The 27,324-nt window shown below is 46.0% G+C and overlaps 1 protein-coding gene across 1 annotated transcript; it reads right to left on the bottom strand.

The window, feature by feature from the left end:
* Positions 1-768: 768 nt before the first annotated feature.
* On the bottom strand, positions 769-26,883 carry LOC116361115 (unconventional myosin-Va-like). The gene is made up of 3 exons (XM_031815848.1): positions 26,612-26,883; positions 1,502-1,612; positions 769-900 (listed from the first exon to the last, which is right to left on the bottom strand). Exons 1-3 carry the CDS (start codon positions 26,666-26,668, stop codon positions 769-771), a joined length of 300 nt encoding a protein of 99 aa, XP_031671708.1. The 5' UTR covers positions 26,669-26,883.
* Between the last annotated feature and the right edge of the window lie 441 nt (positions 26,884-27,324).

Below are 27,324 nucleotides of genomic sequence, written 5' to 3'. Positions count from 1 at the left end.
CAGTGGTGGAACCGTGTCTTTGTCTGATGCAGCTGTATTGACCAATGGGAAAATAACTTAAGCTTTCAGTGTCCGTCGCGTTCTTACTCTGATAATTAGAACCCAACACTATGTTGTCGTCTTAGGTCTCTCCTTTATGTTGTGTTGTCTCGTCATGATGTTGGTTTGGTCCTATATTTCCGTCAATATAAATATATAAATATATATATATATTATTTTTTAATCCCAGCCCCCCGTCCCCGCAGGAGGCCTTTTGCCTTTTGGTAGGCCGTCATTGTAAATAAGAATCTGTTCTTAACTGACTTGCCTAGTTAAATAAATAACAAGATAGTAACTACACACACTGTACTATGCTTCCATTGGAATGTCTCAAACTGTCCGTCTGACATCGTTTGAAACATGGGAAATCTGTGTATACTACCTTTGAGCAGGTAACACTCGCACGCACGCCCACCACACACACCCACCTGGCATCTGTTTGTAAGCCTCCTCAGCCACAGCGAAGATGTGAGGGTCCATGTCTCCCATGTTCTGGCCACTGTACGCATTGATGATGTCACTACCGTAGATGGGAAGGTTCTCATAGGGATTAATGGCCACCAGCACAATACCTACAGGAAGAGAGGAGGAGTTGGTGTGTGTGTGTGTGTGTGTGTGTGTGTGTGTGTGTGTGTGTGTGTGTGTGTGTGTGTGTGTGTGACCCTTGTGTGTCTGTGTGGGCATACCACAGTATGTGTAGATGAGTTTGGAGTCGGTGTGAAGCGGACTTTAAGGTTGTGCAGGACGGCCGGCTCGTGGAGGGTAGCTAAGAGCTGTGAGGTCATTCTCCCCCACCAGGATGTCAGGGTTCCGGAGGTGAGGAAGGTTCTTTGTTTTATCATCCAGCTTGTGCTCAATGTCCTGGACAGCACAGATTAAACAGAGACGTTATCACACACAATATATGTGTGTATCACAGTGGCAGCTTAATTGGGGAGTAGGGGCTCATAGTAATGGCTGGAACAGAATAAATGGAACGGTATCAAACATTGTTTCATTGTGCTTTATACCATTCCATTTAGTCCATTCCAGCCATTATTGTATTCATCTCCCCCTCACCAGCCTCCTGTGGTGTGTGTGCTGAGTAGGGACCTGGTTTTATGTAACTCTGTGACATAAAAACAGACAGTTGGTGAACATAAGCCTCACACATGTATCAAAATATGCCACCAAATGGGTCAGGTTTCTGCCCCCATTTCCTTCTGAACGGTTTATATGGACACATAGACATGTTTTTATGATTATGTATGGTGATATATTGCAGTGTGAAGACAACAGCCCTTTGCAACTACTCCAATAACCAATAATGAGATAGATTCGCTGTGTGTGTGTGTGTGTGTGTGTGTGTGTGTGTGTGTGTGTGTGTGTGTGTGCACTGTGCATCTCATCACAAATGAGAGGATGTTATGCAACCAACCAACCCTACACCAACTTTCTCCTCCTCCTCTCCTCCAGTACTCACCATTCCATCCTCCAGTGTGAGGTGTAGGGTGGAATCTCCATGTTTGTAGTTCTTAGTGAGCTCTGCTGACTTCCACACCTCATCTGCATCAGGGATCCACACCCGAGCAAACTGAGAGAGAGGAGAAAGAAGGAGAGTGAGAAGGGAGAGAAAGGTTCTACATGACATAAAAACGTACTACAGAGTGTGTTCTCCAAGTCAGAAAGCTACATAAGGCCTATATCAGTCCAGTACTGTCCCCAGACTCAATGTCTACTGCAGAGAGAACCTGCTGCTGTGTCAGACTGGTACAGTGCTGACTGAGGCTGTTGTATCTCCATGGTTGGTTGGATATCATTTCACCATCTAACATGATCAATACTGCTGGACATTCATAAAGACTCAAACCCAGTCCACATAATTCTGAGACCGATCACACCATGACAGGAATGCCTTCAGATCCCAGCCCTGTGGAACGAGCCTGTCAGCTGATCAAAGACATGTCAAAAACCCAGAAACAAAAACACTGTAAAACTGATCGGGGTTGATCCCGGGTCTTCAGCCTTCCACTAGACTGTGCTGGTCCGCTGAGCTAAAGCCACGGCATTAGCTCAGGAAGCTAAGTCGTCAGGTTGTAGCACGGGCAGCTAACAGAAGTCTTCAGGCCTCAGGCTCACAAGAGTGCAGTTCACAGAACCACATCCGTAACACACGGAGGAGAGCCGACTGGTAGATCCCAGCTTTAACAGCTGCCATTAGAAAGGTCAATCAGATGGCCAATCAGTAATCTTTACATCTCACTAAGCAGCTCAATGATGATCAGCGCTACACAAAGCTTATCCTGGTTTATCCTGGCCCATTATTACCACCAGCAGACCTGTATACACAGACCTTTCAGAGGCACACACACAGCAGGCCGGTCTGGGTCTCATTCCATAGTGCAACAATGTTTAGTTAAGAACAAATTCTTATTTACAATGGCGGCCTAGTGGGTTAACTGCCTTGTTCAGGGTCAGAATGACAGATTTTTACCTTGTCAGCTCATGGATTCGATCTAGCAACCTTTTGGTTACTGGCCCAATGCTCTAACCACTAGGCTACCTGCCACCCCATGATACTGCTTGTTTGGGAAAATGGGCCTGCTTGACCTGAATACTACTGTATCCTATACACAACTGGTTCCTGTCTTTGATACTCCAACTAACGCTCTTAGAACAGTCTGTAAAATGTGTCAGAATCTCATTGGTAAGAAGGATTTACATGAAGACTGAAACCAAGCTTCAGTGTGTGTGTGTGTGTGTGTGTGAGCGCGTGTGTTGGCACTAAGACTGTTGGCACTCGGGTCGGATGCTCTCATATCCTCATGACTCACCCTAACCTTCCAGCAACCCTCAGCCAACCATCCAGGAACATTCTGTGGAAGAGTCTAATGATCTAGCTCATAGCCATATACTCACACAGACAGACAGACAGACAGACAATAATCACCATTGTAGTAGGTTGCTTACATATTCAGACCTACGTCATCGTCATGTCATCATGGTTTATCACTATGTAGTGGATAAGGTATTCTTGCGATGCTCCACAATGAATTGAAATTAATCTTTCACACCAGTGTTTAACACTGAAAGGTCAGAGCAGTGTGTGTGTGTGTGTGTGTGTGTGTATATACAGAGGTCAGCAGAGAAAAGTGCTGACTCGACAGAACACAGTATCAGTCATCCTATAGCAGGGTTACTGAGGCTATTCTGTCGCTCTCTCGTGTTCCTTCCTGGAGGAGAGCGGTTCACAGCCCAGCTCCTAGCAATGGAAAGGAGGAGTGAGGGAGAGAGAGAAAGAGTGAGAGAATGTGTGAGAGAGATGGAGAGAGTGAGAAAGAGACAGGAGGGTGGAGGTAAAAATAGCCTCACACACACACCTCACTGAGTAGCATCACCATACACCACTGAGTAGCATCACCATACACCGCTGAGCACACTTCCTGATCCTCCTAATCACACACACACTTTCTGCAGCAATGAAGCGTGTAAACCATTTCCTAGTCCACATTGTGATAGTCGTATTTATAGACAGATCCCCAGGGTTACAGTAGAGGACAGATGAAGGGTACAACTCTACCCCAAGCACACACAAACACAGACACAGACAGAGAGGAGTCAGAGGGACCCTGTCTGCTACATGGTGCTAGTGGGGGTCAGCTAGACTGGTCAACTATACAGGGAGGAGGAGAGGGATAAGGAGGAGGATGCAGGAAGAGAAGGAGATATTATCTCCCTTGTGACATCAGCCCTCATGACTCAAGAGTGAAGGCGTTTCTCGTCACACACCCTCTGCTTGCCTGGTCATGACCTGGAACCGCTGATCAGAGTGGGAGAGGAAGAGCTACAGGGATGTGTGTAAGAGGGGGATAGGAAGAGCTACAGGGATGTGTGTAAGAGGGGGATAGGAAGAGCTACAGGGATGTGTGTAAGCGGGGGAGAGGAAGAGCTACAGGGATGTGTGTAAAAGGGGGAGAGGAAGAGCTACAGGGATGTGTGTAAGCGGGGGAGAGGAAGAGCTACAGGGATGTGTGTAAGAGGGGGAGAGGAAGAGCTACAGGGATGTGTGTAAGCGGGGGAGAGGAAGAGCTACAGGGATGTGTGTAAGAGGGGGAGAGGAAGAGCTACAGGGATGTGTGTAAGCGGGGGAGAGGAAGAGCTACAGGGATGTGTGTAAGAGGAAGAGCTACAGGGATGTGTGTAAGAGGAAGAGCTACAGGGATGTATGTAAGAGGGGGAGAGGAAGAGCTACAGGGATGTGTGTAAGAGGGGGAGAGGAAGAGCTACAGGGATGTGTGTAAGAGGGGGAGAGGAAGAGCTACAGGGATGTGTGTAAGAGGGGGAGAGGAAGAGCTACAGGGATGTGTGTAAGAGGGGGAGAGGAAGAGCTACAGTTGTGTGTAAGAGGGGGAGAGGACAGAGGGGTCTGCAGCAAGCAGCAGAGTGTGATGTAACCTTGCTTGAGGCTTTAGCTCAGTGGGCTACTGTAGAGCTAACATATGCCTGAGGCAAGCGTTCGATATGAACCTGACAAACTGTTACACACTGCAGGTCTACTCCTGGAGATGTTTAGTACATCAGTGCCTTCCTCAGGGGCCCAGAGCAACCAGTAAGAACACCAGCAACCTTCTGACCCCAGTGGTTAGTTGTATTAGAGTAGTGTATACGTGTTTGGTAGCAGGGAAAGGCAGGAGCGACTCAGGCCGGCCCATTAATCCAGGACTGACTAATAGACTAAAGATCAACACTGTATTAACTCTGGATTTACCTCTAATCTAATCCTTACACAGAGAACTACACCTCCACACACACACACACACTCACACACACACACACACACACACACACACACACACACACACACACACACACACACACACACACACACACACACTGGTTATACCAGTCCTTTCACAGCAGTGAATACTGAAAGGCTCTGAGAGATGCTACTGGTACAGTGTACTAGGGGCGAGGAGCTAGTGAGGCAGACCCAGAAGAGAGGAGAGAGGATAGGGGGAGGGGGGGGGAAGAGGACAGGAGGGGGGAGAAGAGAGGACAGGAGGGGGGGGAGAAGAGGACAGGAGGGGGGGAGGAAGAGAGGCCAGGAGGGGGAGGAAGAGAGGCCAGGAGGGGGAGGAAGAGAGGCCAGGAGGGGGAGGAAGAGAGGCCAGGAGGGGGAGGAAGAGAGGACAGGAAGAGAGGACAGGAGGGGAGGAAGAGAGGACAGGAGGGGGAGAAGAGAGGACAGGAGGGGGAGAAGAGAGGACAGGAGGGGAGAAGAGAGGACAGGAGGGGGAGAAGAGAGGACAGGAGGGGGAGAAGAGAGGACATGAGGGGGAGAAGAGAGGCCAGGAGGGGGAGAAGAGAGGCCAGGAGGGGGAGAAGAGAGGCCAGGAGGGGGAGGAAGAGAGGACAGGAAGAGAGGACAGGAGGGGGAGGAAGAGAGGACAGGAGGGGGAGGAAGAGAGGACAGGAGGGGAGGAAGAGAGGACAGGAGGGGGAGGAAGAGAGGACAGGAGGGGGAGAAGAGAGGACAGGAGGACAGGAAGAGAGGACAGGAGGGGGAGGAAGAGAGGACATGAGGGGGAGAAGAGAGGACATGAGGGGGAGAAGAGAGGCCAGGAGGGGGAGAAGAGAGGCCAGGAGGGGGAGGAAGAGAGGACAGGAAGAGAGGACAGGAGGGGGAGGAAGAGAGGACAGGAGGGGGAGGAAGAGAGGACAGGAGGGGGAGGAAGAGAGGACAGGAGGGGAGGAAGAGAGGACAGGAGGGGGAGGAAGAGAGGACAGGAGGGGGAGAAGAGAGGACAGGAGGGGGAGAAGAGAGGCCAGGAGGGGGAGAAGAGAGGCCAGGAGGGGGAGAAGAGAGGCCAGGAGTGGGAGAAGAGAGGCCAGGAGGGGGAGGAAGAGAGGACAGGAGGGGGAGGAAGAGAGGACAGGAGGGGGAGAAGAGAGGACAGAAGGGGGGAGAGAGGACAGGAGGGGAGAAAGTAACAGCAGAAGTGTTAATACATTTGTTCACAGCCAACAGGATTATTAGAAGCAGATTAACCCTCTAAGACTGAGCTTTCACTTCATCAGTCAGATCTCTCCCCCTCTTTCACCTCTTCTCCTTCTCCCCTCTTGTTCACTCTTCCTCTGTCCTTCATTCCTTTATTTCTCCTGATCTGACAGAGCCGGACAGGCCAGACATCCACCATGTAGCTTTCACAACTCAGCATTACAGATCACTGACTGTGACTGCAGATGGAGGAGAGGAGGAGGATGAGGAGAGTTGAACTGCAGCCGGCCCTCACCCTGCAGGCCTGGTGTCTTCACTACTGCTGAGGGGGAGGATGAGGAGAGTTGAACTGCAGCCGGCCCTCACCCTGCAGGCCTGGTGTCTTCACTACTGCTGAGGGGGAGGATGAAACACTGAAGGGCTGTAGAGCAGCAGTAAATACAACCTCCACCCCCTGGCCAGGCCTCTCTCTGCTCAAATGGAGAGCATCAATGGCCCTATGAGCCAACCCAATTATAATTAAACCATAAGGCCCGAGGAGTTGTGGTATATGGCCAATATACCACGGCTCAGGACTGTTCTTAAGCACGACACAACGTAGAGTGCCAGGACACAGCCCTTAGCAAGGGTACAGTGGGACAAAAAAGTATTTAGTCAGCCACCAATTGTGCAAGTTCTCCCACTTAAAAAGATGAGAGAGGCCTGTAATTTTGATCATAGGTACACTTCAACTATGACAGACAAAATGAGAAAAAAATCCAGAAAATCACATTGTAGGATTTTTTATTAATTAATTAGCAAAATATGGTGGAAAATAAGTATTTGGTCAATAACAAAAGTTTATCTCAATACTTTGTTATATACCCTTTGTTGGCAATGACAGAGGTCAAACGTTTTCTGTAAGTCTTCACGAGGTTTTCACACACTGTTGCTGGTATTTTTCCCATTCCTCCATGCAGATCTCCTCTAGAGCAGTGATGTTTTGGGGATGTTGCTGGGCAACACGGACTCCCTCCAAAGATTTTCTATGGGGTTGAGATCTGGAGACTGGCTAGGCCACTCCAGGACCTTGAAATGCTTCTTACGAAGCCACTCCTTCGTTGCCTGGGCGGTGTGTTTGGGATCAATGTCATGCTGAAAGACCCAGCCACGTTTCATCTTCAATGCCCTTGCTGATGGAAGGAGGTTTTCACTCAAAATCTCACGATACATGGCCCCATTCATTCTTTCCTTTACACGGATCAGTAGTCCTGGTCCCTTTGCAGAAAAACAGCCCCAAAGCATGATGTTTCCACCCCCATGCTTCACAGTAGGTATGGTGTTCTTTGGATGCAACTCAGCATTCTTTGTCCTCCAAACACAACGAGTTGAGTTTTTACCAAAAAGTTATATTTTGGTTTCATCTGACCATATGACATTCTCCCAATCTTCTTCTGGATCATCCAAATGCTCTCTAGCAAACTTCAGACGGGCCTGGACATGTACTGGCTTAAGCAGGGGGACACGTCTGGCACTGCAGGATTTGAGTCCCTGGCGGCGTAGTGTGTTACTGATGGTAGGCTTTGTTACTTTGGTCCCAGCTCTCTGCAGGTCATTCACTAGGTCCCCCCGTGTGGTTCTGGGATTTTTGCTCACCGTTCTTGTGATCATTTTGACCCCACGGGGTGAGATCTTGCGTGGAGCTCCAGATCGAGGGAGATTATCAGTGGTCTTGTATGTCTTCCATTTCCTAATAATTGCTCCCACAGTTGATTTCTTCAAACCAAGCTGCTTACCTATTGCAGATTCAGTCTTCCCAGCCTGGTGCAGGTCTGGTGTCCTTTGACAGCTCTTTGGTCTTGGCCATAGTGGAGTTTGGAGTGTGACTGTTTGAGGTTGTGGACAGGTGTCTTTTATACTGATAACAAGTTCAAACAGGTGCCATTAATACAGGTACGAGTGGAGGAAAGAGGAGCTTCTTAAAGAAGAAGTTACAGGTCTGTGAGAGACAGAAATCTTGCTTGTTTGTAGGTGACCATAATTTGCAAATAAATTCATTAAAATCCTACAATATTGGCCATATACCACAAACCCCCGAGCTGCCTTACTGTTATTATAAACTGGTTACCAACGTAATTAGAGCAGTAAAAATAAATGGTTTTGTCATACCCATGGTATAGGGTCTGATATACCACAGTTGTAAGCCAATCAGAATTCAGGGCTCGAACCACCCAGTTCATAATGTTCTTCAATGTTTCTGCTCCATTAAACTATAATAATTTATTCATCCAAAATGGAGCCCTGCCCACTGCGTGTGTGCGTGTGTGTGTGTGTGTGTGTGTGTGTGTGTGTGTGTGTGTGTGTGTGTGTGTGTGTGTGTGTAATTAGTCTAGTCAACACTGTGAGCAGTAGAACTAATCTCGCGGTAACTGCGGCCCCCTCATCACATGACCCGGTTCATCACATGACAGAGCCTCATGTGAGAAACTGCTGCTTTTCTGTTTAACAACAGAGTTTCTAAAACATCTTTGGTTTAACGCTCCCCAGTACACACCTCAGCAGAGACACAGGAGGAAGAGGAGGAGAGGATGGGGGGAGGAGAGGGGCAGATGTAGGAATCTTGGGGAAAACCGATGTTGATGAAAATCCCTGATTTCCTGGGAAACACTACCTTGAGCGCTCGTTCGCCCTCTTTCCCTCCCCATCTCATTACCCCATCCCTCGCTCTCTCCATCCCACTTTCCTCTCTCCATCCCCCCTTCCTCTCTCCATCCCCCCCTTCCTCTCCCCATCCCCCCCTTCCTCTCTCCATCCTCCCTTCATCTCTGCTCTCGATACCGACAGTGTCAACCCATAGAGTGTCTGTCTTACAGTAACTTCTCTGTCTCATCCCATTAGTTACCATGCAGACATTTAGCAAACAGGAGTACAGTATGACAGTACAGCAGCCCTGACTCCGACAGCACAGCAGCCCTGACTCCGACAGCACAGCAGCCCTGACTACGACAGCACAGCAGCCCTGACTACGACAGCACAGTAGCCCTGACTCCGACAGCACAGCAGCCCTGACTCCGACAGCACAGCAGCCCTGACTACGACAGCACAGCAGCCCTGACTACGACAGTACAGCAGCCCTGACTACGACAGCACAGCAGCCCTGACTCCGACAGCACAGCAGCCCTGACTACGACAGTACAGCAGCCCTGACTACGACAGTACACCAGCCCTGACTACGACAGTACAGCAGCCCTGACTACGACAGTACAGTAGAGAGTTCCCATTGTATAATAGCGTATAACGGGGTATGACAGAAGGAAGGTATGTAGGTATGATAATCTAGATAGTGCTCCTAACTGTCTGAAACAGTCTTGTTGGGCAGCCCTCTGTTGTTCCTGTGTTGGTTGAAGTTCCAAGGCCTACTGGAACACTCATGGTGGTAGCATCCCAAATGGCACCCTATTCCTTATAAAGTACACTACTTTTGATCAGAGCCCTTTGGGTACCATACAGGGTTCCATTTAGGATGCAGAGTTCAACAGACAAACAACCCTTCCTGGTACAGGAGAGACAGGGGAGTTAGGACACTAGTTAGGACACCAGATCAGTGCAGACCAGGGTGTGTCTGACCTCCATGTTGTCCCCAACTCACAGAGCTACTGGACAGGCCACGCTCTCACACACAGGCCTGAAACGTTCTACTACAACACAATAGAGAAATAACCAAACCAAGCCAAATGAAAGGAAGTGAACTTACTTTGACAAACATATAATCCAACTCCTGATTCTCGTTCATCTTTACGCCTCAGCAGATCCCAGAGCCTTATCTTAAACTTTGCCCCCCTCCTCTTCACCTCCCGGCCCCACACACACACCTTGCAACACACTCCCTGCCACACACCTGGCCAGCAGAGGGAGGTGAATCGATTAGAGTGATGGTTATAGCGTTGCGGACAGATGAAATATTCCCATTGTGTCTGACAGCGATCAGGACTCTGTCTCTCTCCCTCTGCCTTCTACTTTGCTCTGGTCCAACCCTGTCATTGAACAACCCAGATTTCAGTCAAACAGCCCAGCTCCCGCCCTCCCAGCCCAGTCTACCACCCCTCAGTCACATGAGAATGGGGGCAGACAAAAACTCGCTCAAACACACATACGAGCTGGGACGAAGAACCAAAAATTATCGACACCGACCAAACCAACCACTTATGTGGACATTTGGCTTATATTGTTCATTATGATAAATAACCTATAGGGCCCTACTAGAGAAGTGTGAAGTTTGAAATTAAATACGTTTGGTAATAGTAGTTAAGGGAAATATTTTTTTAAATAACTGTGGTGCACATAATGTTATAAACTTGTCGTTCTGGTGATAATTCAGTCAATTTATTGTGATATGAATTTTGGTCCATATCGCCCAGCTCTACACACACACTCCTTCACTCACACACTGTCTGTCTGTCTGTCTGTCCGTCTGTCCGTCCGTATTTGAGAGTGGAGCAGCAGGATGTCATCTAGATCGCACTGTGGACACGACTTCTCCGCTCAATTACCATAACAGAGTTACCGTGGTAATCTAATGCACATGTCCCGTATCAGCGTCAGAGGAAAACACAGACACACAATTATGAAATGGTCCAGCAGTTTGTCTTACTAGCTGACCTGATCAGTAGCATGAGGAAAGTGTGTTTAGCTTTGAGCTGAGAGATGCTGTATTCTTCTCTGAGTTCCTAAATGACTGTGCTCTCCCTAATGCCCTTTAGGCTAGACCTGACTGACTACTGGAGCCTACTACAGCCTGATGACTAGATACACTCTGTTCACCAACCCGTGACAGCAGAGATGTCATTTTGACAGCATTAAAATTACAAGACATTTTTCAATAGTGAAAAGGAATGAGCTGCCATTCATTCCAACAGAATAACGTCACGCTGTAAGCTAGACCTAAACTTAACCCTTTGAGTTGTGGGTTTGGTGCTGGAAACAGCAGAATTATAGTTATTGGTGCTGGCAACAGCAGAATTATAGTTATTGGTACTGGCAACAGCAGAATTATAGTTATTGGTGCTGGCAACAGCATAATTATAGTTATTGGTACTGGCAACAGCATAATTATAGTTATTGGTACTGGCAACAGCAGAATTATAGTTATTGGTGCTGGCAACAGCAGAATTATAGTTATTGGTGCTGGCAACAGCAGAATTATAGTTATTGGTACTGGCAACAGCAGAATTATAGTTATTGGTACTGGCAACAGCAGAATTATAGTTATTGGTACTGGCAACAGCAGAATTATAGTTATTGGTACTGGCAACAGCAGAATTATAGTTATTGGTACTGGCAACAGCAGAATTATAGTTATTGGTACTGGCAACAGCAGAATTATAGTTATTGGTACTGGCAACAGCTGGGTTGTGAGTTTGATCCCAATAGGTCCCAATTACTGAGCTATGCATTTCTTCATTGTACCTTCACCTGCCTTCTTTCTCCTCTCTCCCTCCTTTCGCTTCCCACTAGAATATTGGGTCCTCTGACTCTCCCACGGCCGGAGCAGACAGGAGACAAACCTAGTTTACAATACCACCCTGTGTGTGCGCACAGTATTTTCCATTCGCGCCAGCAGTCGGCTAATCAGCCGATTACAAACTCATTTTCAGCTGGCTACTTTTTGCACTTCATATTAACTAGGCTACTTTTCATTTAAAAGTTTCCATTTGCTAGCCTGATGTGCCTGTCAGTCACAAAGCGAATGATGACAAGGAAACACAGTCTGCTGTCTGACCCACGGCCTGCCGGTACAATGTATACGTGCTGTGGTTGGTTGCAGTCAGATTTCTTTACATGTAGGAGGGAGAAAGCATGACGCTAGTGAATTCGCACGTCCCATGTATTGTACATGGTAACGGTACCAGACAGTGACACTAAAGAGAGTGACTCTCGTCAGTCAGTGTAGCATACCGAATCGCATCGGTGAGAGAGCCGTTCATTTAGGCTCCCTAACTTGTACAGTGCCTACAGTATTCACACCCCTTGACTTTCCCCACATTTCTTTGTGTTACAGCCTCAATTTAAAATGGATTAAGTTTAGATGTTTTGCACTGGCCTACACACAATGCCCCATAATGTCAAAGTGGAGTATTTTTGGGGGACATTTTTACTAATTAATAAAAAATGAAACAGCTGTCAATAGGTATTCAACCACTTTGTTATGGCTAGCCTATATAAAAGTTCAGGACAAAAAAAAGTGCTAAACTTGTCACATAATAAGCTGCATGGACTCATTCTGTGCAATAAGTGTTTAACATGATTTTTGAATGACTACCTCATATCTGTACCCCGCATATACAATTATCTGTAAGGTCCCTCAGTTGAGCAGTGAATTTCAAAACACAGATTCAACCAAAGACCAGGGAGGTTTTCCAATGCCTCACAAAGAAGGGCACCTATTGGTACAGTTGAAGTCGGAAGTTTACATACACCTTAGCCAAATACATTTAATCTCAGTTTCACAATTCCTGATATTTAATCTGAGTAAAAATTCCCTGTTTTAGGTCAATTAGGATCACCACTTTATTTTAAGAACGTGAAATGTCAGAATATTAGTAGAGAGAATTATTTCTTTCAGCGTTTATTTCTTTCATCACTTTCCCAGTGGGTCAGAAGTTTACATACGTACACTCCATTAGTATTTGGTAGCATTGCCTTTAAATTGTTTATCTTGGGTCAAACGTTTCGGGTAGCCTTCCACAAGCTTCCCACAATAAATTGGGTGAATTTTGGCCCATTCCTCCTGACAGAGCTGGTGTAACTGAGTCAGGTTTGTAGGCCTCATTGCTCGCACACGCTTTTTCAGTTCTGCCCACACATTTTCTATGCGATTGAGGTCAGGGCTTTGTGATGGCCACTCCAATACCTTGACTTTGTTGTCCTGAAGCCATTTTGCCACAACTTTGGAAGTATGCTTGGGGTCATTGTCCATTTGGAAGACCCATTTGCTACCAAGCCTTAACTTCCTGACTAATGTCTTGAGATGTTGCTTCAATATATCCACATAATTTTCCTTCCACATGATGCCATCTATTTTGTGAAGTGCACCAGTCCCTCCTGCAGCAAAGCAACCCCACAACATGATGCTGCCATCCCCGTGCTTCACGGTTGGGATGGTGTTCTTCGGCTTGCAAGCCGCCCCCTTTTTCCTCCAAACATAATGATGGTCATTATGGACAAAAAGTTCCATTTTTGTTTCATCAGACCAGAGGACATTTCTGCAAAAAAGTATGATCTTTGTCCCCATGTGCAGTTGCAAACCGTAGTCTGGCTTTTTTAAAGCGGTTTTGGAGCAGTGGCTTCTTCCTTACTGAGCGGCTTTTCAGGTTATGTCGATATGTCGTTTTACTATGGATATAGATACTTCTGTACCCATTTCCTCCAGCATCTTCACAAAGTCCTTTGCTGTTGTTCTGGGATTGAGTTGCACTTATCGCACCAAAGTACGTTCTTCTCTAGGAGACAGAACGCGTCTCCTTCCTGAGCAGAATGACGGCTGCATGTTTATACTTGCGTATTATTGTTTGTACAGATTAACGTGGTACCTTCACGTAACCGGTGTGAAATGGCTAGCGGGGTGCACGCTAATAGCGTTTCAAATCGGTGACGTCACTCGCTCTGAGACCTTGAAGTAGTTGTTTCCCTTGCTCTGCAAGGGCTGCGGCTTTTGTGGAGCGATGGGTAACGATGCTTCGAGGGTGGCTGTTGTCTGTGTGTGCAGAGGGTCCCTGGTTCGAGCCCAGGTAAGGGCGAGGAGAGGGACGGAAGCTACACTGTGACATTCAGGCGTTTGGAAATTGCTCCCGATGAACCAGACTTGTGGAGGTCTACAATTGCTTTTCTGAGGTCTTGGCTGATTTCTTTTGATTTTCCCATGATGTCACGCAAAGAGGCACCGAGTTTAAAGGCAGGCCTTGAAATACATCCACAGGTACACCTCCAATTGACTCAAATTGTGACAATTAGCCTATCAGAAGCTTTTAAAGCCATGACATTTTCTGGAATTTTCCAAGCTGTTTAAAGGCACAGTCAACTTAGTGTATGTAAACTGACCCACTGGAATTGTGATACAGTGAATTGCAAGTGAAATAATATGTCTGTAAACAATTGTTGGAACAATTACTTGTGTCAAGCACAAAGTAGATGTCCTAACCAACTTGCCAAAACTATAGTTTGTTAACAAGAAATTTGTGGAGTGGTTGAAAAACGAGCTTTAATGACTCCAACCTAAGTGTATGTAAACTTCTGACTTCAACTCTAGATGGGTAAAAGTTTTTAAAAAAGCAGACATTGAATATCCCTTTGAGCATGGTAAAGTTATTCATTACACTTTGGATGATGTATCAATACACCCAGTCACTACAAAGATACAGACGTCCTTCCTAACTCAGTAACTTTTTGAGAATAAAAATAAATGGAGCTAAGCACAGGAAAAATCCTAAAGGAAAACCTGATTCAGTCTGCTTTCCACCAGACACTGGGAGATGAATTCACCCTTCAGCAGGACAATAACCTGAAACACAAGGCCAAATATACACTGGAGTTGCTAAGAAGACAGTGAATGTTCCTGAGTGGTCGAGTTACAGTTTTGACATAAATCTGCTTGAAAATCTATGGCAAGACCTGAAAATGGTTGTCTAGCAATGATCAACAACCAATTTCACAGAGCTTAAAGACTTTTGGAAAGAATAATGTGCAAATGTTTCACAATCCAGGTGTGGAAAGCTCTTAGAGATTTACCCAGAAAGACTCAGATGCAATCGCTGCCAAAGGTGCTTCAACAAAGTATTGACGCAGGGGTGTGAATACTTATGTAAATGAGATATTTCTATATTTCATTTTCAATAAATGAGCAAAAATGTCAAAAAATAAATAATCGGTTTTCACTTTGTCATTATGGGGTATTATGTGTAGATGGGTGAGAGAAAGAAATCGGTTTAATCAATTTTGAATTCAGGCTGTAACACAAACTATCGTGGAATAAGTCTAGGGGTATGAATACTTTCTGGAGACACTGTATAGGCTACTGTAGGCCTAAGCTGTTTGATTATCTTCACATAAATTATGAAAACATTCAATGAAGACGGTGAATCACTGCAGGAACAATAGGAAGTGGAGAGCCTCATTCTGATCCACATATGATAATTAGGGCCCACATGGAACCCAGGCATTAAAACAGAATTCAACCATATTAAAAAAATGTATTGACCTTAGTAGGGAATCAACTAAATAAATATTAAATTCATAATTTGCCCTTTCTGTAGAGGCAGAGAGAATGCTCCTGTCTGAGTGTATGGTGCATCTTCTACTTTCTGTAGAGGCAGAGAGAATGCTCCTGTCTGAGTGTATGGTGCATCTTCTACTTTCTGTAGAGGCAGAGATAATGCTCCTGTCTGAGTGAGTGGTGCATCTTCTACTTTCTGTAGAGGCAGAGATAATGCTCCTGTCTGAGTGAGTGGTGCATCTTCTACTTTCTGTAGAGGCAGAGATAATGCTCCTGTCTGAGTGAGTGGTGCATCTTCTACTTTCTATAGCCTTTAGTGATGCTGTTAGTGAGAACAGTCTTCTGGTAGATGGAAAGGCTTTCCAAAAAACATTCTCAATTAAATGTTAACTAGAAAGTAGCCTCTGCCTACCTGGCAGAATGATAACATGATTATTTGTATCAATCCAGTGGGTATTTGTTTTGCAAACTCCCATTACATGTACTGCTAAACAACAGCCTCTTCCTAGGTGTGCACTTAAATTAAAGGGTAACTACACCCACAAATCTACATTTCTCTCTACACAATATCACAACAAATGTTTCCAATCTGGGAGGTAAATTGGATAAAGTATTTCATAATTTCGCTGTGCATTTCGGAAGGAATCATGGTATTGGAATGTACGAGGCCACCAGAATAGAGCTCCTTAGGCAAAAAAATAAAATAAAAAAGTTGAACCCTTGGGGGCTAGCACCCCCGAACCAGGGGCGCCTGGCTGGCTACCTTTTCTATTTGGCTGGCTAATCTATGTACTTGTGGGAAACACTGGTGTGTGTGTGTTGCGTATGCAGCGGAGGACCTTCTGAACTAACCGTTTATTGGTTAGAGACACAAAAAGAAGAGTGTTCCCTAGACCTCTGTACACAAATAAAAGCACACACACCCTCAGGGAAAACCTCTGATGTGACACACCCTTTGACACTTTAACTAAAAGGCATTAGCAATGCACAGACATTTCAGTTTTTATGGAAAGACTTAATTTGTGCAGCGGTGAATGCATCCTAAGTCTGGACAGTCATGTCTGCAGACAGATGGAAACACACTGCCGTTCTGTCTAACACAATCTTTCTATATGTCTCTAATATATCCACACACTCTTGTGTGGATGGATGTGATAGTAGTAACCCTGAGGACTCGGACACTTCAGGGTATCAGTCATTCACACCACACTGACACACACCACTCTCTGTTCATTCTGAATACAGCAGCTGGCCTTGTGGGGGGGGGGATGGGCAACTCATCTCTCTTTCTCACACACCCAGACTCTCTGCTCTCATCTGAATTATCCTCCTCACATTGTTGGTCAAAAACATCAACAACAAAGTAGTATTATTTTCTTTGTTGGGTCTTGTTATTCTAGGCTGTTGTCATTCATTTCTTTATTCTAATTATACTAAACTCAAATTGCATCCCTCTATTTGGGCTGTTTTGATCAGGCAGTGATACGTCTTGATCTCTCAGCATTCCCCTGGCCTAGCTGTCTTCATCAGGCAGTGATACGTCTTTATCTCTCAACATTCCCCTGGCCTAGCTGTTTTGATCAGGCAGTGGTACGTCTTTATCTCTCAGCATTCCCCTGGCCTAGCTGTCTTCATCAGGCAGTGATACGTCTTTATCTCTCAGCATTCCCCTGGCCTAGCTGTCTTCATCAGGCAGTGATACGTCTTTATCTCTGAGCATTCCCCTGGCCTAGCTGTCTTGATCAGGCAGTGATACGTCTTTATCTCTCAGCATTCCCCTGGCCTAGCTGTCTTGATCAGGCAGTGATACGTCTTTATCTCTCAGCATTACCCTGGCCTAGCTGTCTTGATCAGGCAGTGATACGTCTTCATCTCTCAGCATTCCCCTGGCCTAGCTGTCTTGATCAGGCAGTGATACGTCTTTATCTCTCAGCATTCCCCTGGCCTAGCTGTCTTGATCAGGCAGTGATACGTCTTTATCTCTCAGCATTCCCCTGGCCTAGCTGTCTTGATCAGGCAGTGATACGTCTTTATCTCTCAGCATTCCCCTGGCCTAGCTGTCTTGATCAGGCAGTGGTACGTCTTTATCTCTCAGCATTCCCCTGGCCTAGCTGTCTTCATCAGACAGTGATACGTCTTTATCTCTCACCATTCCCCTGGCCTAGCTTTCTTGCGCTTGGGCCGTGTTATGTTTCACTGTATTGGATCACTCCAATACATTGGTATCACTCCGCGGCGGAGGGATACATCCGAGGTGAGGATTTACAGATTTACTCCCCGTTTATACCTGTGTCACGGCTGGGGTCCGCCCCTATATATAGATCCCATGGTCGCGACACACGTTCTCTTTCATTTTCTCAGCGGATGTCTGTATGGTTTGAGGTACAAACTTTCTAAAGTTTGCTTGGTAAGTGTAATATCTTGCGCGGAATTATACTCACAAAAAAATATTGCAGTTGGCGTAAAAAATTAATTAAAAAACACATCAATCAAATCCATTACCTGGTTGCTGTTTTTTTTGTCTGCCTGTTTTTCCCACAGGGGTCTTCCCATGTGTTTGCATGTGTTTGCCATATAACTCTCCTTCCGTGGCCTCCAACTGCTCTAAAATGCAAGTAAAACATAATGCATGCTCTTCAACCGATCGCTGCCCGCACCTGCCCGCCTGTCTAGCATCACTACTCTGGACGGTTCTGACTTAGAATATGTGGACAACTACAAATACCTAGGTGTCTGGTTAGACTGTAAACTCTCCTTCCAGACTCACATTAAGCATCTCCAATCCAAAATTAAATCTAGAATCAGCTTCCTATTTCGCAACATTCCTATTCCTTCACTCATGCTGCCAAACATAACCTCGTAAAACTGACTATCCTACCGAGCCTGGACTTCGGCGATGTCATTTACAAAATAGCCTCCAACACTCTACTCAGCAAACTGGATGTAGTCTATCACAGTGCCATCCGTTTTGTCACCAAAGCCCCATATACAGTGCCTTGGGAAAGTATTCGGCCCCCTTGAACTTTGCGAACTTTTGCCACATTTCAGGATTCAAACATAAAGATATAAAACTGTATTTTTTTGTGAAGAATCAACAACAAGTGGGACACAATCATGAAGTGGAACGACATTTATTGGATATTTCAAACTTTTTTAACAAATCAAAAACTGAAAAATTGGGCGTGCAAAATTATTCAGCCCCTTTACTTTCAGTGCAGCAAACTCTCTCCAGAAGTTCAGTGAGGATCTCTGAATGATCCAATGTTGACCTAAATGACTAATGATTATAAATACAATCCACCTGTGTGTAATCAAGTCTCCGTATAAATGCACCTGCACTGTGATAGTCTCAGAGGTCTGTTAAAAGCGCAGAGAGCATCATGAAGAACAAGGAACACACCAGGCAGGTCCGAGATACTGTTGTGAAGAAGTTTAAAGCCGGATTTGGATACAAAAAGATTTCCCAAGCTTTAAACATCCCAAGGAGCACTGTGCAAGCGATAATATTGAAATGAAAGGAGTATCAGACCACTGCAAATCTACCAAGACCTGGCCGTCCCTCTAAACTTTCAGCTCATACAAGGAGAAGACTGATCAGAGATGCAGCCAAGAGGCCCATGATCACTCTGGATGAACTGCAGAGATCTACAGCTGAGGTGGGAGACTCTGTCCATAGGACAACAATCAGTCGTATATTGCACAAATCTGGCCTTTATGGAAGAGTGGCAAGAAGAAAGCCATTTCTTAAAGATATCCATAAAAAGTGTTGTTTAAAGTTTGCCACAAGCCACCTGGGAGACACACCAAACATGTGGAAGAAGGTGCTCTGGTCAGATTAAACCAAAATTGAACTTTTTGGCAACAATGCAAAACGTTATGTTTGGCGTAAAAGCAACACAGCTCATCACCCTGAACACACCATCCCCACTGTCAAACATGGTGGTGGCAGCATCATGGTTTGGGCCTGCTTTTCTTCAGCAGGGACAGGGAAGATGGTTAAAATTGATGGGAAGATGGATGGAGCCAAATACAGGACCATTCTGGAAGAAAACCTGATGGAGTCTGCAAAAGACCTGAGACTGGGACGGAGATTTGTCTTCCAACAAGACAATGATCCAAAACATAAAGCAAAATCTACAATGGAATGGTTCAAAAATAAACATATCCAGGTGTTAGAATGGCCAAGTCAAAGTCCAGACCCGAATCCAATCGAGAATCTGTGGAAAGAACTGAAAACTGCTGTTCACAAATGCTCTCCATCCAACCTCACTGAGCTCGAGCTGTTTTGCAAGGAGGAATGGGAAAAAATGTCAGTCTCTCGATGTGCAAAACTGATAGAGACATACCCCAAGCGACGTACAGCTGTAATCGCAGCAAAAGGTGGCGCTACAAAGTATTAACTTAAGGGTGCTGAATAATTTTGCACGCCCAATTTTTCAGTTTTTGATTTGTTAAAAAAGTTTGAAATATCCAATAAATGTCGTTCCACTTCATGATTGTGTCCCACTTGTTGTTGATTCTTCACAAAAAAATACAGTTTTATATCTTTATGTTTGAAGCCTGAAATGTGGCAAAAGGTCGCAAAGTTCAAGGGGGCCGAATACTTTCGCAAGGCACTGTACTACCCACCACTGTGACCTGTATGCTCGGCAGGGTAGCCTAGTGGTTAGAGCATTGGACCAGTAACCGAAAGGTTGCAAGTTCAAATCCCCGAGCTGACAAGGTACAAATCTGTCGTTCTGTCCCTGAACAGGCAGTTAACCCACTGTTCCTAGGCCGTCATTGAAAATAAGAATTTGTTCTTAACTGACTTGCCTAGTAAAATAAAGGTAAAATTTAAAAATGTTAAAAATATTCGTCGTCAAACCCACTGGCTCCAGGTCATCTATAAGTCTTTGCTAGGTAAAGCCCCGACTTATCTCATCTCACTGGTCACCATAGCAGCACACGCTCCAGCAGGTATATTTCACTGGTCACCCCCAAAGCCAATTCCTCCTTTGGCCACCTTTCCTTACAGTTCTCTGCTGCCAATGACTGGAACAAATTTCACAAACCAATGAAGCATGACACTCATATCTCCTTCACTAACTTTAAGCATCAGCTGTCAGAGCAGCTCACAGATCATTGCACCTGTACATAGCCCATCTGTAAATAGCCCACCCAACTACCTCATCCCCATATTATTATTATTATTTTTGCTCCTTTGCACCCCAGTATCTCTACTTGCACATTCATCTTCTGCACATCTCACTCCAGTGTTAAACTGCTAAATTGTAATTATTTCGCCATTACGGCCTATTTACTGCCTTTACTCATTTACACACACTGTATATAGTCTTTTCTATTGTGTTATTGACTGTACGTTTGTTTATTCCATGTGTAACTGTGGTGTTTATGTCGCACTATTTTGCTTTATCTTGGTCAGGTTGCAGTTGTAAATGAGAACTTGTTTTCAACTGGCCTACCTGGTTAAATAAAAGGTGAAATAAAATTAAAATAAATCAAAAAAGAGGAGAGGCGGGCCCCGGCAGGTCCTCTGACACACCCTTACCCGGCTGCTTCTCCCGGTCTCAAAGGGCAAAGTGGGAGGAGTGTTTGGAGTCCCGATGGGTGTTGTCCTCAATGCTCCAGGGGTACTGACTCCAATTCCGGTGCCGGCCTCCATTCTTCAGGGGCCTTCGTGTCACCGCGGATGTTGACCCTCTAAAGCAAACCCTGCAGCTGGAGATTTCCTCACTCCTGGACAAGGGTGTTGTCCGCAGGAGTGAGACATCAGAACGGCTAGGCGGGTTCTACACTAGAGGTCGACCGATTTAGATTTTTCAACGCCGATACCGATTATTGGAGGACCAAAAAAGCAGATACCGATTAAATCGGCCGATTTAAAATAAAATGAATAATGACAATTAGGACAATACTGAATGAACACTTAATTTAACTTAATATAATAAATCATTAAAATCAATTTAGCCTCAAATAAATAATGAAACATGTTCAATTTGGTTAAAGTAATGCAAAAACAAAGTGTTGGAGAAGAAAGTAAAAGTGCAATATGTACCATGTAAGAAAGCTAAAGTTTAAGTTCCTTGCTCAGAACATGAGAACATATGAAAGCTAGTGGTTCCTTTTAACATGAGTCTTCAATATTCCCAGGTAAGAAGTTTTAGGTTGTAGTTATTATAGGAATTATAGGACTATTTCTCTCTATACCATTTGTATTTCATTAACCTTTGACTATTGGATGTTCTTATAGGCACTTTAGGATTGCCAGTGTAACAGTATAGTTTCCATCCCTCTCCTCGCTCCTACCTGGGCTCGAAACAGGAACACATCGGCAACAGCCACCATCGAAGCAGCGTTACCCATGCAGAGCAAGGGGAACAACCACTCCAAGTCTCAGAGCGAGTGACGTTTGAAACACTATTAGCATGCACCCCGCTAACTAGCTAGCCATTTCACATCGGTTACACCAGCCTAATCTCGGGAGTCGATAGGCTTGAAGTCATAAACAGCTGCTGGCAAACGCACGAAAGTGCTGTTTGAATGAATGCTTACGAGCTTGCTGCTGCCTACCATCGCTCAGTCAGACTGCTCTATCAAATCATAGACTTAGTTATAACATAATAACACACAGAAATACGAGCTTTAGGTCATTAATATGGTCGAATCCAGAAACGATCATCTCAAAAACAAGACGTTTATTCTTTCAGTGAAATACAGAACCGTTCCATATTTTATCTAACGGGTGGCATCCATTAGTCTAAATATTGCTGTTACATTGCACAACCTTCAATGTTATGTCATAATTACGTAAAATTCTGGCAAATTAGGCGGCCCAAACTGTTGCAAGTCAGTTAAGAACACATTCTTATTTTCAATGACGGCCTAGGAACGGTGGGTTAACTGCCTTGTTCAGGGGCAGAACGACAGATTTTCACCTTGTCAGCTCGGGGGATCCAATCTTGCAACCTTACAGTTAACTAGTCCAATGCAATAACGACCTGCCCATCTCTCGTTGCACTCCACAAGGAGACTGCCTGTTACGCGAAAGCAGTAAGCCAAGGTAAGTTGCTAGCTAGCATTAAACTTATCTTATAAAAAACAATCAATCATAATCACTAGTTAACTACACATGGTTGATGATATTACTAGATATTATCTAGCGTGTCCTGCGTTGCATATAATCTGACTGAGCATACAAGAATACAAGTATCTAAGTATCTGACTGAGCGGTGGTAGGCAGAAGCAGGCGAGTAAACATTCATTCAAACAGCACTTTCGTGCGTTTTGCCAGCAGCTCCTCCTTGTGCGTCAAGCATTGCACTGTTTATGACTTCAAGCATATCAACTCCCGAGATGAGGCTGGTGTAACCGAAGTGAAATGGCTAGCTAGTTTGAAACGCTATTAGCGCGCACTAACATCACTCGCTCTGAGCCTTCTAGTAGTTGTTCCCCTTGCTCTGCATGGGTAACGCTGATTCGATGGCGGCTGTTGTCGTTGTGTTGCTGGATCGAGCCCAGGGAGGAGCGAGGAGAGGGACGGAAGCTATACTGTTACACTGGCAATACTAAAGTGGCTATAAGAACATCCAATAGTCAAAGGTTAATGAAATACAAATGGTATAGAGGGAAATAGTCCTATAATAACTAAACACTTTGTTTTTGCATTATTTAAACCAAATTGAACATGTTTCATTATTTACTTGAAGCTAAATGTATTTTATTGGTGTATTATATTAAGTTAAATAAGTGTTCATTCAGTATTGTTGTAATTGTCATTATTACAAATAAAAATAAAATCTCAAATCGTCCGATTAATCGGTATCGGCTTTTTTGGTCCTCCAATAATCGGTATCGGTATTGAAAAATCATAATCGGTGGGCTGGGCATTACTGTAAACAACGAGTCGTCTGACGCCCATCCAGAGGATGGCCTTCATTGGCATGGAACTGGACTCAGTCCTCATGAGAGCACGCCTGCCCACCAGAGGGGTTCAGGCGATCTTAACTTGCCTCGATTACTTTCGGCAGGGGCGGGTGGTGTCTGCCCTAACCTGCCAACGCCTGTTGGGCTTGCTGACGGCGGTCTTGTTGTTGCTTCCCCATGGCTTGCTCCATCTCCGGCCTCTTCAACGGTGGTTCCACTCCCACCAGCTGTGCCCAAAGTGTCACCGTCACCGCCAGCTGCGGGTGACCGCACAGTGCCTCAGGGTACTGTTGAGGTGGCGCTGTCACTCCTTTCTCTCAGATGGGGTGGAGATGCTAAGGATATGCCGCTGGGAGCTGGTCAGCACAGACGCCTCCCAGACTGGCTGGGGGTGTGTGACCAAGGGCAGGTCGGCCAGCGGCTGTTGGCTACCCCTTGGAGCGGCAGACTACAGCTCAGAGCTGTACTGCTGGCCCTGCAGTCTTTCCTTCCACATCTGAAGGGAAGACATTTCCTGTTGAGAATGGACAACACCACAGTGGTGGCTTCCATCAACCATCAGGGTGGACTGAGGTCCCACCACCTCCATGTTATGACACGGGATCTCCTTCTCTGGGCTCAGGGACATCTAGTGTCTCTACGCGTAGCACACGAACCTGGCATCCTAAATGTGTCAGTGGATATGCTCTCGAAGGAGGGCCCGCCACCTTGGGACTGGAGCCTACATCCCCAGGTGGTGCAGCACCTGTGGGACAAGTTTGGGAGGGTGCAGATGGACTTGTTTGCCTCTCTGGACAATGCACACTGAGGTACTGTGGTACTCCGTGTCGGAGCCACCAGGGCCTCTGGGCTTGAATGCTCTGGCTCACGATTGGCCAGGGCTGGAGCTTATGCATTCCCCCCTTTTCCCCTGATCCAGGCTGTGCTGGACAGGACCAGGATGGCAGAGCATCGTCTGCTTCTGGTGGCCCCATACTGGCCCAGACGACCCTGGTTCAGCCTTCTCCTGTCCCTGTTGTCTGGGACACCTTGGCAACTTCCCCTGAGACCGGACCTGCTGTCTCAGGTTGGGGGAACTCTGTGACATCCGAGGCCACACCGCCTCAGTCTGTGGGCTTGGCCACTGAACGGCACCAATGGTCTATGTTAGGACTACAGGAGGGTGTAATGAACACCATGCAGAGGGCAAGGGCGCTGGTTATAACCACAGCATGCCAGTTGCACTGGCGGTTGTCCTGCTCTTGGGGCACTGGTATTGAGGTTGTGCCCGAGTCATGCGGTGTGCAGTATGTCTTCCAATACATGCAGTCTCGCTTGGATGAGGGTTTAGCAGCCTCTACACTGAGAGGGTATTTGGCCGCTATATCTGCCTGTCATGTGGGGTGGATGGACAAGCCAGTGGGGCGCCATCCCTTGGTCTCCAGGTTTATGAAGGGGGTTCGTTGCCTGAGTCCAGCTAGGACCCGCTCAACAGCAAGCTGGGATCTAGATGTGGTCTTGGCAGCTTTGGCAAAGCAACCTTTCGAACAGTTGGAGTCTGCCTCCCTGAAACACCTCTCAATGAAGGTGGTTTTCTTGGTACCGATTACTTCCATGAAGAGGGTGGGTGAGCTCCATGCTCTTTCGGTAAGTTCTGAGTGCTACTGGATGGACCCTCTCCACCCCAGCCCTTCATTCCTCCCGAAGGTTCTGTCAGACAGGCATGTGAACATCCCTTTTTATCCTGTCTCCTTACGACGCTCCAGGCAGTGGCGGGGGAGTCTGGACCTCCCTCCGGCATGCTGTGCCCTGTGAGAACAACAGACCAGCTCTTTGTCTCATTGGATCGTGGACACGATTACGACAACATACCGCCTGGCTGGCAGGCCAGTGCTGGGATCTGTGGTGGCACATTCAACACGAGGTGTGGCTGCGTCCTGGGCTCTACTGAGAGGAGTGCCCCTCGCTGATATCTGTGCTGCGCCCAGCTGGGCTTCCTCTTGCACCTTTGCTAGGTACTATCGGGTAAATGTGGCACCTCCCTCTACAGTTGGTTCAGCGGTCCTGGGCATCGCCTCCCCACTCGGGGACTGTGCCGGGACCCCCCTCTACATTGACGGCCCCTGTGTTTCGGTCCTGCGCTGGGACTTTGCCGCTGGCTGGCCAGGTCCCTCTAGCACCGACTAATCTGGTACGGGTATACTAATATATTGTAGTGATCCAATATAGTGAAACATAACGAAGGTTACGTATGTAACCACAGTTATGTGAGCTACATGGATCACTCAAATCCTCTATGGTGCTAGAGGCGCCTCATAAATGATGTAGAGAACGTGTGTAGCGGCCATGGGGACTATATATAGGGGCGGACCCCAGCCATGACACAGGTGTACACAGGAGTAAATCTGTAAATCCTCACCTCGGATGTATCCCTACGCCGCGGAGTGATACCAATATATTGGAGTGATCCATATAGTTCACATAACCGTGGTTACATAAGTAACCTTCGTTCAGCTGGATGCAAAGTTTGGAACTTTCAGCTAGAAATATCTGATGTAAAACAAACATGCATGGCTGACTTGTAGAATACGGAATAACGTCAGCTCTATTTGTGATATTTCTATCTACGTTTGCATACTGAACATGGTCATGGATGCAAAAAGGGGGACAAAAATCTCAAAACAAATCGCGGTGACGTAACCGGGGACCGTGACGTCACCACTGGTATCAGCATCATTCCTCTCTCCTCCGTACCCAAACCGAATCCCAGCCTCGAGATCAAATAAACGGCCTTTATAAAACACAATAACAAACATCACTGTGCGACTGCAGGTTGACAAAATAACATGATTTATGTAGGTCAAAAAACACCATTCTCCATCGTTGCCAGTGCGATGCTAAATGAATACTAAAATAAAAATCGTATTTTTAAAAGTGCATCAACCCCGACCTGACATTAAGCCGAATAATAAAACATTTAAATTGACAGTCATTCTGAGCGGGGGGCTATGAAGGGCAGAGACAGAGGCCGAATCGCAGAACCCATAGCCTCGGCGCTTTGTCAGCTGAGCTGCTTCTGCTGCACCCATTTTAACCCAGCAGAGAGCTAAATATAGAAGGCGCCTTCACTCAGTCATAGGCTACTGCATGTCAACCTATATGTACAGTGTATTGCCCCAGGCTGTAGGACCCTGCTTCAAACACTTTTCATACGTTCCAAAAACCACGCACTGGTTTGATAATCACCTCCTGTGCGTTGTTCGAGGCTTTCTGACCTGTCAATCTCGATGTTTGGTTGAAAAACTTCTCTCTCATTCATTCCCGCCATCAACGAATGAATGATTACAAACAAGCTCTTTGCTTTGTTCTCATTAAAGAAAGCGCTGCAGAAACGCTATAAACGCACAAGGCAAAGCAAATACCGATTACGTTGGTTCTATTACCTTTGTGTACAGCTCTGACGCTGCCATACTGGTGGAGCTGTCGTGTCCTTTTTCCATGAATCTCAGCAGCTAGATTTGAACATCAGTAGTTCGCCACTCCGTTTTTTCCTCGCAGTTAATAAAAGTCCCTCCAGGTTTCAGGTTACTCTCTTTTTAGTGTACAACACCTAGCGCCATCATACCTAGAAAACCTCAATATTTTGGCATCTCTCTGAGCATTGTGGGAATTGATGATGGATAAAATGATTCAGTAAAACGCGGTTGTTGCCATGGGCTCGGAAACATGGCTAAACAGCGCTCCGCTGTGGCCAAGAGGCGACATCGCTTTAGTTTAGCTGGTTAGAAGCCTGCTTGTCAGATATTAGTCAGATTCCGTTGCAAAACGTTTAGTCTGTTTACTACATGAGCAAACGGAAGCAAACAGAACGAAACGGGGAGGAACCTACCTGAATTTGTTCAACAGAAACTCATGTTCGATGCCAAACGTTTTCCGTTTGGATTGCAACAGACTAAACGTTTTGCAATAGAATACAGCCCTGGTTGCCATGTGCCATAGGCCTGATAATTTAGCCCTCTTCGTCCCAGATGGGACATAAAGCTGCAACAATCCTCTTCCACTAGGGTCTGTCGGTCTTCGGCCAGAGCTTGTGTGTTTTAAGTGGGAGATAAATCCAGATTATTTATATACATTTTGATCAAGATTTATCTTGGTG

This window comes from Oncorhynchus kisutch, linkage group LG3, assembly GCF_002021735.2.
Source record: "Oncorhynchus kisutch isolate 150728-3 linkage group LG3, Okis_V2, whole genome shotgun sequence".
Taxonomy (NCBI): domain Eukaryota; kingdom Metazoa; phylum Chordata; class Actinopteri; order Salmoniformes; family Salmonidae; genus Oncorhynchus; species Oncorhynchus kisutch.
This window is presented reverse-complemented; position numbering and strand designations above follow the sequence as displayed.